The 15,350-nt window shown below is 41.8% G+C and overlaps 1 protein-coding gene across 2 annotated transcripts; it reads right to left on the bottom strand.

Moving 5' to 3' along the window:
* Positions 1-8,768: 8,768 nt before the first annotated feature.
* Positions 8,769-14,896, bottom strand: LOC130378067 (histone-lysine N-methyltransferase PRDM9-like). 2 transcript variants are annotated; one of them, XM_056585011.1, is made up of 8 exons: positions 13,497-13,583; positions 12,730-12,809; positions 12,075-12,508; positions 11,747-11,877; positions 11,042-11,185; positions 10,879-10,943; positions 10,439-10,629; positions 8,769-10,032 (listed from the first exon to the last, which is right to left on the bottom strand). In XM_056585011.1, the coding sequence occupies exons 3-8, from the start codon at positions 12,172-12,174 to the stop codon at positions 9,257-9,259; spliced, it is 1,407 nt and encodes a 468-aa protein (XP_056440986.1). In that variant the 5' UTR covers positions 12,175-12,508; positions 12,730-12,809; positions 13,497-13,583; the 3' UTR covers positions 8,769-9,256. The 2 variants fall into 2 exon arrangements, with proteins under 2 accessions (XP_056440986.1, XP_056440987.1); XM_056585012.1 differs by lacking the exons at positions 10,439-10,629; positions 10,879-10,943; positions 11,042-11,185; ... (1 more) ...; positions 12,075-12,508; positions 12,730-12,809 and adding exons at positions 13,923-14,040; positions 14,373-14,432; positions 14,677-14,896 and having other exon boundaries at positions 13,497-13,613.
* Positions 14,897-15,350: the final 454 nt, after the last annotated feature.

The raw sequence follows: 15,350 nt of genomic DNA, 5'->3' as shown, positions 1-15,350 counted from the left end.
CTGGCTCGGTGTCCCCGGACCCCCCACGGCCCTGTGGATAATCACACGTGCACAGGCGCTGTGGCGCACATACTCACACGCTCCACGCACCTATCGAGGGGGACACATTAATGCATGGTCTCACACGTGATCACACCGGGCTGCACGCCTACTCGGTTGATCGCCTCCTGTTCATTTTGAATAACCCCCCATATACAGGCACTGTCGCCCAACCTCCCAACCGAAGGCCCTGCCACGCGACACGCGGTGAGGACAGAGCAGCACACCCATAGGTTGTTCCCGTATACATTTATTACCTAATGGTCTATATGATCCATCCTGAATTAGGGCAAATACTCACAATCTTAGACCGTATTTTCGAAAAAAACATACTTTAAATCGCTACAACAAATGTGTTATCAGTGGGGTTTTTATGCTGTTTTCTTGCAGTCACACAAGTTTGAATAACAACCAGTGACAATGGTGATGCAGGCACTACCTTTTGCTTTCACGAATACATGTGGTGTTTTTTTAAACTCTATACAGTAAATGTATACATTATACGTACATTTTATACAGTGTGTGGTTAAGATGGACGTCTCATTTCAAGTGAGGCGGCTTTGTGTGCACGGTATGGCCTCTACTAACAGGATCATTAATTTGTCCCCTTCATTATTACAATAAATCCAGTCCAGCGAAAACTAATAAAGTAGTGCTGTCAGTTAAACACGATATTAACGGCATTAACGCAGAACAATTTTAACGGTGTTATTTTTTTTATTTTTTTTTCTTTGGCTCAAAACAAAGAAGCAGTAGCCTGACTGCTATGTTCAAGGCAGTATGTTTGTATGTTCATCGTTTAATTGCACTATAGGCTTTTTTTTGTATCGTCCTGTTTTGATCAGTATATGCCAATGTTGTTATCAATAAAAAAACATTAGCACAAGGCAAGCTCGGTTGGAAAGAATACCGTCAGCCACTCTGCCCTTTGTGGAATAGTTTGGACATGCCTACAGAACAAAAAACAAAGGGCATGTCCACGATGAAACACTAAAGCACTTTACTTCTGCTAACAATAGTCTTCGGGTTCCATTGATTGCATTTCCATTTGATTTGAGGTCAAAATCACTGCTCTTTAATGGTTTGTGAGTGTCGGACTAATGGTTGTTGTTACTTCATGAGGTGGATGCATTGGTTTGTCTCGTCGACTAGATGGAGGTAAGTGACCACGGATTACAGTTTATGCGTTAAAGTCTAGGACCCACTCCTAAAGAACAATGAGATACTCCTTGAACACCTAGAGCTTTGACCTTTGACCCTGTCTGTCCGTCTGTCCATCCGTCGGTTTTTTTGTTAAACAATGAGTGAGACGACAAGAATGTGTTTGTGTGTGTGTGTGTGTGTGTGTGTGTGTGTGTGTGTGTGTGTGTGTGTGTGTGTGTGTGTGTGTGTGTGTGTGTGTGTGTGTGTGTGTGTGTGTGTCCAACTGGAAGAACAAGAGCAAAGTGAAGGAACTGGGAACAATATTGTGTGTGTATATCAGGGGCGGCTGGTGATCAAAAATGTTGATCACACCCCCCCCCTCATAAAAAAAATTGAATATGATAGATTTGATTTCCTGTATTCTGGTGCATTTTGGAGATGGCCACTTTTACCTACTATTCATTCAGATTCATAGCCTACATCCTGACTTGCAGGGCCTGGACAAGCTTACACTGCATATCTACAGACCTACTTCATGGCCATTCCAACAGCCATTGCTATTTGACCCATTGTTGTTATTCTGATATTGAGATAAATCATGATCACTGTCCTATAGTCTCAATGTCTACTTCAAATGCAGTTATTGGAATATGGGACAGTTGCTTCATTTTGTTTATATGCTACAGGTCGAAAGACCAAATTAATATGTAACTTACTTGCTCCTTTTAAGTATAACATTGCTTGGGGAGTCCAATTCCTCCACTGAAAAGGGTGGAAAGTGCTTACAACTCTCTACTAGTTAGCGATCTATCTCTTCTCTACACATAGTTGTGGTGCGCGATTGCTGCTGAGGGAGGTAGCCTATTTGATTGATTCGCTGAATTGTCAAATCATGTGGTGATAACAAAAAAGAAAAGCGATACCATTGGCCTGGGGCGCACTGGTGCGACCCAAAGGCAAATTTTCTTGCGCCAATGAAAAGCTGTCTCTGCTTGATAGACAGCAAGGTTAGCGAGCTTACATTGGCTGTTTCTCAATTCGCGTACTTGTGCGTGCTCGTGTGCTCGTGGACTCGTGAAACGTCATCAGTTGTTGCCCGAGCACTGTTCCAATTCGAAGCACGCATCAAGCGAGTACTGTCGTAAAACCCGGAAGTGTTCTTGATGCGTGCTCGATCTCGCCGTTTCACCGAGCATGCATCGGAGGTGGCTCGTGTGTGCTTGCAATCGCTATAAATCCCAGGATGCATTTCGCACTCGCAGCAGTACGATGGCGGACAATATGGAGAAGACGCACAACTGTAGCTTAAGTTACTCTTAACTTATATATATATTTATATAATATATAATATAATAATAATATAAGATAATATATAAATATATATATATAAAGTCGTGTGTGTTTAGCTTATACACATGACAGGACACGCATATCTTTTCAATTTTTATTCATTCAGAATATTTACATACTATTTGAAAATGAAAGAGGCTGGGATTTTGTTTTATATCATTTGTTTATATTGTTCAGTAGTATATGCCTAAATGAGGCCGTAGCACAGTTAATGGACGAGCAGAGGTGGTGACGTCATCGAGTCCGCTGCTGTTCCAATCGCAGGTACGTACTCGCAAGTCTGTGCTTGAAGTACAGACTTGCCAAATACGTACTTGCAAGTCATCGAGTCCGTAGTACGCGTGCTAGGAATTGAGAAACGGCCATGCTCCTGCCTGGCCGGTTAGCCGTTATAGTCCGCAGCTGTGGCTCATAGGCTAATTGAGCCACACCCATTCTGGAGCTCTTTAAGCGGGCCAGAGTTTTCAAGAGAGTCTATCTGCAGACATCCACCCACACGCTCCAGACATCCCACACGCCGGAAATCGGATAATAAAAAATAAAAATCGGAGAATAAAATAAAAATCGGGCGTTACGTAATGTGTTTACATAAATGAACGGGCGTTAAGTAATGTGTTTACATAAATGAACGAAATAAGTTAATTTATAAAATCGGATAAACGCTTCCGGTTTTGGACAGAAGACCTGACACTCGCTGTTGACTTTAAGCTGGAGCTTATGGCTCTTCTCTTTCTGTAAATACACAAACCTTATTCAGAATTCCCTCTGTGTTATACTGCAATCATCTCAATTTAATATTTGATAGGACACAAACTGAAGGGCATCAGAGATTGAGGCTAATAATTATTTTAAATACTATGTATGAGTGGACAGGAATAGATAGAACAATTCCCCTTTAGCTTCACCTTTTCTGACATATTTATATTAGGTCTAGCTATGTTACATTCTGTTGTCTTAACATAAGGTTTGACTGCATTCCAACATAATTTATCATGTTATTAGCACTTTTACATTCCTAAATTCTTACTCTGAACCATCATTAATTTAATATCTGGCTCTAATCGTCTATAATATTGTCTTACCTTGTGCTGCTGGACCACCTTATTTGCCCATATTTAAATACGACAAACTCAAGTCTGTGTTTTAACTTAGCTCTGTGTGTAACCAAAGTGAATAAGTAAAGTCATACAAAAAATCAATACATTGTAAACGTTATAACACTTTATTAAGAACACTCAACAGATAACTGAACTCAGAACCTCAACACACACACACACACTCACACACACACACACACCAGGGATGGAAATTAACACCCGCCACACGCCATTTGCGGGTGGATTTGTATGGTGGCGGGTGAATTGTGTCACTTCACCCGCCACTGTGGCGGGTAATACTTTCCAGTCAGGTCCGATCAAATGTGCATATCTAATACATTCGTTATACGGCGCTGCACAGTTCCACAACCATTACTGTCAACATCCGGGCCCCTTCTTCCTCTACGCCTCTTTTGCTGAACTGCGACTGTCAATATCCGGGATAATATCTGTAACAGGGCTCTCAAGTCTCACGCGTTCGGCGTGAGACACACGCAATTCAACCCATGCACACGCTCACACGCCACACGGTATGGTAACCAGACGTCCTCTTTTGCCCGGACATGCCCTCTTTTTGACACACTTTTAAAAAATGTGTGTCGGAATTTCAAATCGTCCGGGATTTTATTAAAGCCTCATATATGTTCACATTGAATTTGAGTTGCGTTTCTCTGGGTCGTTCACAAACTAGTTAGGCTACGCCCTCCCCTACTCAGTTCTGTTCGCTTCGCATTGGTGGAAGTGAGTAGGGGGAGTGGTTAAGTAGAGCCTTCAGATTGGACGGTTTGACCTACTCAGTTACCGTCGTGTTTTGTATTTATTATTTTACCATTATTGTTTTATAGGGACAAACATTAACAAATTTCTCCTACAGGGGATTGATAAAGTTCTATCTATTGAACAGAAAGAAACACTTGGTCATACTTTACACACTTTACCACAGCATTGGCCTACTGAATGCCACAGATATATTTTCAGCATTGGACTGAATGCCACACATATTTTCTTCTGAATATTAGTGTTAAGGGCATATAATGCTTACTATCATACGTTAGTTACCATGTCTGTGTGGACACATTTGTATGCAGTCACATGTAAATACAAAAAAACAAATGTTCCTATTGACTTATGATGGTGTAGCCATGCAATTCGTTTTTTAATGAAAATACTTTGTATAGATGAATTATCCCCAAACTTGTCATCGTAACACCAACTGATGTGTATGAAAAACACTTTTATTATCTATTGTTACTATTATATTGTTTAAAATGTACGCATATATTAAAAAAATATATAGCGTATAAAAAGTGGCTGGTAAAAAAGATGAGTGGCTGGTGGGCAAAAAAGTTAATTTCCATCTCTGACACACACACACACACACACACACACACACACACACACACACACACACACACACACACACACACACACACACACACACACACACACACACACACACACACACACACACACACACACACACACACACACAGCAATGTCACTGGCTGTCCACCCAGCGACCCAGAAACATGGCGTTGACCCGAAGATCCTCCTCAGCTGCCATGTTAAGGAAGACCTCCATGTCTTCCTGAAAATCAAATGTGAAGATTAGGGGATACTTTTCTTCTTCATCAGTTGAAGAACGTATCCTTTCCAGGAGCTCCTGCTGTTCTTTTGCGTCCATATTCGGAAATGTGGGCTCGACCACCTTCCCCCTGAGCAAACCTGCATTCTGACGCAGCCAGGCAACTCCAGCCACAATGTTGTCAAGTGGCCCCTGTTTAATGGAAAATGAAATGCCACCAAGTTGGAATCATTTTATATTCAATTATATTATTTTTGCAACCAGTTAGTTACTTAAACTAAGACTTGGAACTGTAAGGTTTTACACCCCGGACTGCAGACAAGCCCATCCAGATAATAACACATCAAATTAGACAACAGCGGCACTGTGGTGGGAAACATAACTGGAGGGGGTAAGTCTGTCTACAGAGAGGAGGTCCTGAAACTGTTGAACACTGAGTGAGTTGAACACCAGAATTATTTTGTCCTCTTTAAATACTTAGAATAATGAAAGACCATCACACCTAGGAGGATGGCACATTCTTTACAAAAGATTATTGTCATGACTGAATGGTGGAAGATTCAGGGAAATTAAAGATTGTTGTAGGAGTAAATGAACAAAAAAAGATCAAACAAATGCAACTTAACATTAACAGCATTAAAAATATATAAATAAAAACGTACCTCATGAATGTCATCTCGCCTTCTCTTCTTCAGTTTAAAAACTGGTGGCACCTCACCCCGAAGAAGAGCCTTAGATGTGTCAGTCCAGTGGGCAAAGAGTTTGCCATGGCTCAAATATTAAGAATTAAAGGAAGAAAGAGAAATTAATACACTACAAATACAACAGAGACACTCATGTGTAATCATTTCTTACTCAAACAAAGGTGAACATAATTTGGCCTTATCTTCCAAGGTCAAGAAAATATATATCAGCCATAATATAAAATAACTTTTTAGATAGCTTTGAATAAGCAAGGGAACTTACAACAGTGAAGTCAAAGGGTGCATCCATGACTTTGTAAAGGGCATAGGCCTACTGTAAATAAAACAATCATTTTATGTTAATATTTTTTAAGCACAAAGAGTAAATAAATCCGCCTAATAGTCACACCTACCATCAACATGAAGATGCCACAGTCGATGCCATACTTTTGCCGTGGAAAGCCCTATCATGTCAGAAATGAGTTAGTATTTGTACTTCTAGTTTCACAGTATCATTAAACAACAATATATTTACCTCGATGTCCAAACCAGTCGTCTCTTTCCATGGCCCAGGGCTGAGAGACTGACAAAGGTTTCTAAAATGGAACAGACAGCAGCATTTAGAGCATATCAATCATGCAAAATATGTACCGCACACATGACGCAATCTATTTAGTCAGGAACTGCATGAAGGATCTTCATGCAGTCACACACACCATTTCAACAGGCTTTTTATGGTACCATTATATATACTCACTTGGCGGTTTCAATTTATTGTAAGTTTAGGAGTTCACAGTGTGTGGACATTTCTTGTTAAATTCTAAGGTTAAGTTGATATCCAATATTCATGTTATATATAAGCAGCACCATAAAATGGCTGCTATACAGATTAGAACATGATCTGGAGAACAAACATTTTGGAACAAACAGAAAGGCATTGAAACTGCATCAATCAGGAACATAAATAAGAACCATCATGCAAGTTTGTGTTAGTGACCTCAACAGTTCTCTCATTTCTAGATCGCCAAATCCAAACTGTGCATGTTCACATTTGGAATCCAGAAAGAATATCTCTCTCTGGCCTGTGTCCAAAACCTATGATTGCAGTTAATGACAATTACATAACATTGCGTGAGATGACAAGACAACACAACACAATACCAACTCAATCACTGAACAGTCTAATATGGAATAGGCCTACTGATTATTTTTCAGAACATTAAATGAAAGTTTAGAAAAAAAAAAGTAGAGCAGTTGTGCTAAACGATACCACAATGTGCATTAAATAAGTACAATTTGGAGTACACTCAGTGTGCAAGAGGTAGTTTGGTCTATTTTCGTAATTTCATAATTTGCGTAATGAAAGTCACATGTCATAGTTAGTATCGCTACTTACAGATAACAAGAAATGTCCAGGTTTCCAAACAGGAATTACATCAGCATCTCTGAAGTAAACATCATCCTAATAATAAGGAAAAAAGTTGAAAATAAACTGTGAAAATACAGGAAGAATATATAGAGAATTTTTAGAATAACAATTGTCCTGCAACTTCTCTTCCCGATCGTTCTGATTTATGCATTTATGGGTGTGGTTTTAAGTTCCCTGAGTTTATCATTTAAATTGAAACCAGTAGGGCATAATAGACTTACAGGTAAACTTGAAAGTGGGTCACATGCTGTTGGATATCGCCAAGTCGGAACAGCATTGAGATCAGCCACAAATATGCTCTTCCTCTGTGTAATAAATTGAAATCATGAGCAGAGACATCAGAAACTAATAGATCGGTAAAGAAATGCAAGTCTCGTGCATTTATAATTGTATCGCTGTGTTTTGAATATTCACCTACCATGGGACCCGAGGGGGCGCTGTTGAATAATGTGCAACTCGCGCTCCAGACATCCACCAGCACGCAATTTCCGGCGTGTGGGTGGATGTTTCTGTCTGCAGCGGAAGTGCGTGTGGGTGGATGTCTTGAGCGTGTGGGTTAGGGCTGTCACTTTTTCCAAAAATGAAATTCGAACGAATTTCGAACGTCCATAATTAATTCGAATACATTCGAATACATTCGACCCCCGCCCCCGCCCATAGAACTATTAAAAAAAAAAGAAAAAAAGAAACACGACAACGACTGTTGTCGTGTTTCTTTTTATTTCTTGTGGAAATCACGTATACCTACTGAATTCATAACAGCACAGGATAAAAACACATCTTTGATAGCACATTTGTAAACACAACAAGAGGAAGCTCCGACACACAAGGGCGGCTGTCTTTTACAGCATTAACAATAACTGCTCGGAGCGCGATATGCGGAGCGCATGTCGTCCATGGCACACACAGCCTATATAAACGAACAATCTGTGAGGCCGACCTCCAACACGGCATGCTGCTCTTTTTATTCCTTACGGAAAGAAAATTACATGTAGTCTCGCAGCTCTCCGTTACCGTTGCAGCTGCTTGTGTCAGCCGTGCTGTATAAGTCCCCAAACAGGCTGCCCATCACGCCCAGCGCAGCAGCAGGACTTTTCTCCCTGTCGTGTGCGATCAGTGTAGGTCTCCGTTTCAGTGAGCTCGTGTGAGAGGCTTTCAGTCACGAGATGTTTCTGTGCAGGGGAAAGGTGGACTAACCGGGAGAAGCGGGGATCCAGGAGGGCCGCTTTATTGAGGAGAAGCCACTCGCCGCTCTCTTCTTTATAGCGCATTTTTACAGTTCGAATGGAGAATTACACTTCGAATTCAAACTTTTCACCCCACCTTCGAACGAATATTCGAACTTCGAATAAAAAGTGACAGCCCTAGTGTGGGTGGATGTCTGGAGCGTGTGGGTGGATGTCTGGAGCGTGTGGGTGGATGTCTGGAGCGTGTGGGTGGATGTTTCTGTCTGCAGCGGAAGTGCGTGTGGGTGGATGTCTGGAGCGTGTGGGTGGATGTCTGGAGCGTGTGGGTGGATGTCTGGAGCGTGTGGGTGGATGTCTGCAGCCAGACCCCTCTCAGAGTTTTAGACTGGAGGGGCTGGAGTTGTGCAAGTGACTCGACAGTTGTGCTGTGTTTTAAGTAAAGAGATGCTTTTTAACAACAACATGCGTGAAGAAAGCTCTTTTTCACAAGGATAAATAAATAAATACATACAAATGTAATAAATATAACAATGACGTCAGATCTACGATACCTTACTCTCAAACTATTTTTCTTCTGAACATTTTTTGGGTAAAAACCTTCACTCATACAGACATGAATATAAATAAATACATAAAGTTGATAAGATAAACAATTAACCGTTCATGTGCCTTTTAACATATAACAGGAAGAACCATGTTTGATTAGATTCGAATAACAGATGTCTGGGAACCATTTAGTTTCTTCACATGGTTGTTTGGGTGGAGACTCCTCTGTGAAGTTGTTGGTGACTTTTGAGATGACAAGATTGACTAAATGTTTTTCCACACTGTTTACAGTGGTATGGTTTCTCTCCTGAGTGGATGCGTTGGTGTACCGTCAGATTACCAGACTGACTAAATGTTTTCCCACACTGTTTACAGTGGTATGGTTTCTCTCCTGTGTGGATGCGTTGGTGTTCCTTCAGAGTATCAGATCTACTAAACATTTTCCCACACTGTTGACAGTGGTATGGTTTCTCTCCTGTGTGGATGCGCTGGTGTTTCTTCAGATCACCGGACTGACTAAATGTTTTCCCACACTGTTGACAGTGGTATGGTTTCTCTCCCGTGTGAATGATCTGGTGTCTCTTGAGTTCACCAGATGTACTAAATGTTTTCCCACACTGTTGACAGTGGTATGATTTCTCTCCCGTGTGGATGCGCTGGTGTACCTTCAGACTATGAGAGCGACTAAAGGTTTTACTGCACTTCTCACATCTGTGGCGTCCGGCTCCTTCTGCTGGAATCTGGCTCGTGCTTTGGACTGTTCCCGGGGAGGCTCCGATTGGTTCTTGATAGGAGGCTGCGACGTATGGGAGGAGACTAGGCTCCACCTTGATTTCTCCACTCCTCAGCAGTCGGCCGTACAGGTCGCCGTGGCTCCTCTTCATGTGTTTGTGGTGGAAGATCTGAGACGTGTAGGAGTACGGACACTCGGGACAGGGGAAAGCCTGTGCTGGTGTCAGCTGGGATCTCCCTCCTAGGAGAAAGAGAGAGTCATATGTATTTTATTTGCTGATGGCTGGTTTAAGCAGCCTCACCTGGCCAGAGTCAGGTGCTTTAGGCTTTGGGGCTTGATAAGGCTGCACAGCCTAATCAAGCATACATGAATTAGTATACTTATATGGTTTTTTGAAACCTCCATGGTACTGTATATTTTGCATTTAGACCTTTTTCCAAGTAAGAATATTTTTCTATTATGTTGTCATCTTTTGTTTATTATATTTAAATTTATGTTAAAACTTCACAATTTCCTGTATAACTTCTTAACTGCTTTGTTAATGTAGATGTTTATTGTCCAAGCTCTTTTGAATTAAAATGAGATGTGGTCATGAAGGGCCGCATAGAAACCAAACCCTGACAGAAAGACAGACTTGAAGGCAGACCTTTAGTAGAGCTCTTGTTGTTCCACGGTCGATCAAATCCGATTCCCAGATGTCTGGCGTATTCGTCCCCATACCAGACCAAGAGCTCTGCTCCTGAAGTCACGAGGCCACAGGAGCGATACAGAATCCCTCCTTTGTGCTGAAACGCTATTAGGTTCTGTTCCTCTTCATTACGAGCACAATTGACGTACCTAACACACAGAGGGGTACGTCAACACACCTTTACAGTCTATCTTCTGCACATGTCATAGCAACCCAGAAAATATTGTGGATCTAATCAGATAACAGACACGGAGAAATATAAATGTTATCAATCAAGTAATGATAGTAAGATAATTATGAAATTGCTTCATGCAGTAGATGGTATAACAACAATTTCCCCCCGGGGATCAATAAAGTATTTCTGATTCTGATTCTGATAAAAGTGAATAGGGTCCAACCTCATCCAGTTAGAAAGTGTCTCTCTCTTTGCATCAATGTAATCATTGTGTCTGCTTTTGTAGATCTGGAGAAATGTGTTAATCAGACTCTATGCCATCCAATAAACTCACACAAGCACACATACAAGACTAGATCAAAATAAATGAATACAAACACACTGACCTCCCAGGAGTATCCACTCTCCAGGGCTCCCTCTTCATCGGTCCTGTGTCCTTCGTAGGGTCCAAAGTGTGTTCCAATGGGAAGGCCACCGTCTCCACAGTAAAACACCCCTAGACCGGCCCCAGGGATCCCAGAATCTCTGATCTACCCCACATGAGACAGAGACGGAGAGAGGAGGAGAGTCGTAGAGTGAGAGGAATACATAGAGGGAGGGAGAGGTGGAGGAGGGAGGAGAGATAGAATACACACATGGAGAGGGGAGATGTAGAGATTGAGGCAGGGAGAGACAAAGAGAGGTGAGAGGAATGGAGGGAGGAAGAGAGGTGGTGAGATGGAGGGGGGGAGAGGAAGATAAGATAAGAAATAAATGGAGATGTGTAGTTGGGAAACAAGTGAGATAGAGAGATTTAGACAGGAAGAGGGAGGGAGGAAAGGAAAGAGGGGGTTGGGACAGGGGGGGAGTTCAGAGAGGGAGTCACAAAGAGAGCCAGATAGAGGGAAATGGGGGGAGAGAGGGAGAGATAGACGGAAAGCACGATTCAGGAAGAAGAACCATTGGGGGAGAGATATATTGATCTGCTTTGGCAATATAACTGTTCACATTACTGTTTTTATATACATTAGCTGGGCAATGTATTAAACAATGAATGTTATACTGTCTCATTGGACGGGGAGAACTTTGTTGTGTTAAAGTACGACATATACCTCAAACCCAGCGGGCAGCGTCTTCTTGGCTCTGTCTTTCTCTCTGACAGCAACGGGGCGATCAGCCACGAAGACGATAGGACCGTGGACCTCGCACTCTTCGAGGAAGAAAGTCCTACACTCATCACAGACTGGAGAGAGTTCATTTATTTATTACGTCCAAAAGAGCTTCAGCTACAAATCTATATTAAATAGACAGAAACAGGAAGATTAAAAATTGGTTTGTGAATGAAAAAGAGGTGCACAGAGAGAGAGAGAGAGAGAGAGAGAGAGAGAGAGAGAGAGAGAGAGAGAGAGAGAGAGAGAGAGAGAGAGAGCGCCCTCTTACAGAAGTAGTCGTCATCCATAGGTATTTCCGGTTCTTGGTAGTAAACTCTGAGAACATTTCTCAGGTTCCTCCCTCTTGAATAAACCCTTGAGCCCTTCATATGTTCATGGAGAACTGACACACACACACACACACACACACACACACACACACACACACACACACACACACACACACACACACACACACACACACACACACACACACACACACACACACACACACACACACACACACACACAGTTACAGACTATACGTGCACAACAAGGTGTTATTGCAGTGAAGCAGTGGTGGGATCAGAGCTAACCCAATGAGACCTCCTCCTGGACTGCAGAGCCCCTCTCTACTCCTCCTCCGGGGCGGTCGATCTCTGGATGAGAAGGAGTGGTCCCTCCAGAGACCTCCTGGTCACTCCAGCCCCGCCCTGAGAGACTCTGACAGACAGAACCTCTAGTTAGGAGTACTCCCTGTTTTATTAATGTGGGTAGGACACACCTTACCTCCTAGCAACAATACGTCTAAGGTTATACATCGTGCTGGTGTCATTAATACCCTTTATCCATGAGTCTGCTGTCACACAGACATGAAGCAGGTCTCGTACCATAGAGGACAGGACATGGTAAGGCTGCTGAAGGTGATGTGTGCTGTTTTATACCTGTACAGACACTGCATCTGACGTACTGGGCTGTTGTAGAGACTCCCGTTTGACTGTTGGTGGCTTCCACACTCGAGCACCTGCTGACATAACTGGCTTTAGGTTAGGATGTAACCTGCTAACTATTACCACCTGACTATGAGTTAGGCTGTGACTTATTAACTATAACAAACAGACCATATGTAAGGATGTACTATATTAACTATGACTAACTGACTTAAAGGTAGCTTAGAAGTTATTAACAACGAGGCAGTATAAAACCTATTACTATTAACTTACTATAAGGTAGTATTTAACTTTCTGACTTACGATAAATTAATATGTAACATATTAACTACTTACTGACTCTTAAGTAAGGAAGTATCCTACTCACTACTACTAACTGACCAAAAGGTAGTATAAGCTACTAACAACCAATGAAGTATAAATCCTAACTTACTAACTATAAGCAAGGATGTATGCTACTAACTACTACTGACTATAAAGTAGTATATAAACGACTCACTTCAACTAACTGACTAAAATGGGTAATTTAACCTGCTAATTTACTATGAGGTACAACCTATTATTAAATACGTTTATTACAGGTTTTCCTTTTTTCAGATGCAATAAAATCCCTTTAAATCAATAAAACCCCTTTTTGTTGCTATATCTTTGGTCAAATGATTAAGCAGTATAAGCGGGCTAATGTATCTTCAGGGCTTTGAAAGGGATAATGTTCACTGCACATTACTCCTTCCAGAAATGTCTTGTAAATGTCTTTGTACCGGTCAATCCAGAGGTCCAGAGCTGCTCCTCCTCAGAGTCTGTCTCTTCAGGTGAGCAGACTCTCACCTGGCCGGGCTTCTCTCTCCTCATGAAGGCTGGAGCCACAAAGGACAGGCCTAACACACACACACACACACACACACACACACACACACACACACACACACACACACACACACACACACACACACACACACGCACACACACACACTCACACACACACACACACACACACACACACACACACACACACACACACACACACACACACACACACACACACACACACACACACACACACACACACACACACACACACACACACACAGACACAAAAGAAGCAGTGATGTGTACAGCAGCACCACCTGTGTCTGTATGTATAGCAATGTACTCAGTGAAATAGTATTTAAGTATGAGTGGTTTACCAAGAGACGACATAACCAAATGGTTTTCCTTGATCTGCAGGAATCTTTTTTTCTCCGCCATACAGAGGCGGTTCCATTTTGTTGTGGAAAAGTATGCCCTGATATCCGCAAAGTCCTCCTTCACCAGAAACAGACAACATAATGTCCAATACTGTTCATCTAACCTTACCACTTTGTAGATAAACAACCTTAACTACAACCGTAACACATTCTAGGTAATACTGAATATATCAAAGTCAACAGTTGCTATAGAGCAGCCAATTAACTGTTGTAAATCCCACATATTTTGCATAAATAAAGTAATATCGTTCTCCTAAATTGCCATTCTCTCCATGGAGGGTCCCTTTCATGAACACATTGGTCTTATCTGATCGTCTGATCTGATTTAATGGTGATTAACTCACCAATGTTGCATGAACAGATGTTTAAAGTATTGATATGGTGTCTCACCTCCTCCACTGAGTTACTCATCTGACTGCTAGGCCTACAGCTTGAGTCCAGATCAATCGTCTAACAATGAAACATAATTAGAACATCTGGGGAAAATATCGACGGCTAACATCCCTTTGCTAAGTTAATAAGAGTTACTTAACGTTGGTTAGTGAATTGGCGCTGACTAGTCAACACGATGATGGGAGGGATTCTGACCATAAATCACTTACGTCCACTTGTGCTTAGTTATGTTAGCCATTAAATAATATAATAACCAAACAAGTTTCAAATATAATACATTTCAGAGCATAATATGCCTTACCACATGAACTTGAATGGCACTAAAATGGAGATCCGAGATTCTATTGTTCAGTTGATTCGGCCCCAAACTGAGAAGAAGCGGGAAAACTTGGGCGAAGTCCCGCCCCTTTCCGTTAGAGCCCACGGCACATATGTACGGTGGCTGGTACATAGATATATTTATTAACTAGATGCCCTACGGCGGCGTCTAGAACGTCACCACTGGCGGCCATCTTACCACAGTAAGCTGCTCACCCATAACATTATGTTGGTAGTGATTCATGTACTTTTTAAACAACCATAACTTGCTCAATTTTCAACCGATTTACAAACGGTTGGGTTTATTACGAACGTTATTAACGTGGTTATGATATTGTACCTATTTTAGAACATTATTATATTTTTCATTATTCTATCAAAAGTATGCAGTGTCATAACTACATCTCTGACGATTATAACTAACCAAACTATTTGAAAATCGGTAGAAAATTGAGCAAGTCATGGTTGTTTAAAAAGTACATGAATCACTACCAACACAATGTTATGGGTGAGCAGCTTACTGTGGTAAGATGGCCGCCAGTGGTGACGTTCGACTCCGGGACTCTCTAAATCGACGCCACTTCGACCTGGGCGGGACTTTAATTGTGTCACTTCACCCGCCACTGTGGCGGGTAATACTTTCCAGTCAGGTCCGAT

This window comes from Gadus chalcogrammus, unplaced genomic scaffold, assembly GCF_026213295.1.
Source record: "Gadus chalcogrammus isolate NIFS_2021 unplaced genomic scaffold, NIFS_Gcha_1.0 GACHA065, whole genome shotgun sequence".
NCBI classification, from domain to species: domain Eukaryota; kingdom Metazoa; phylum Chordata; class Actinopteri; order Gadiformes; family Gadidae; genus Gadus; species Gadus chalcogrammus.
This window is presented reverse-complemented; position numbering and strand designations above follow the sequence as displayed.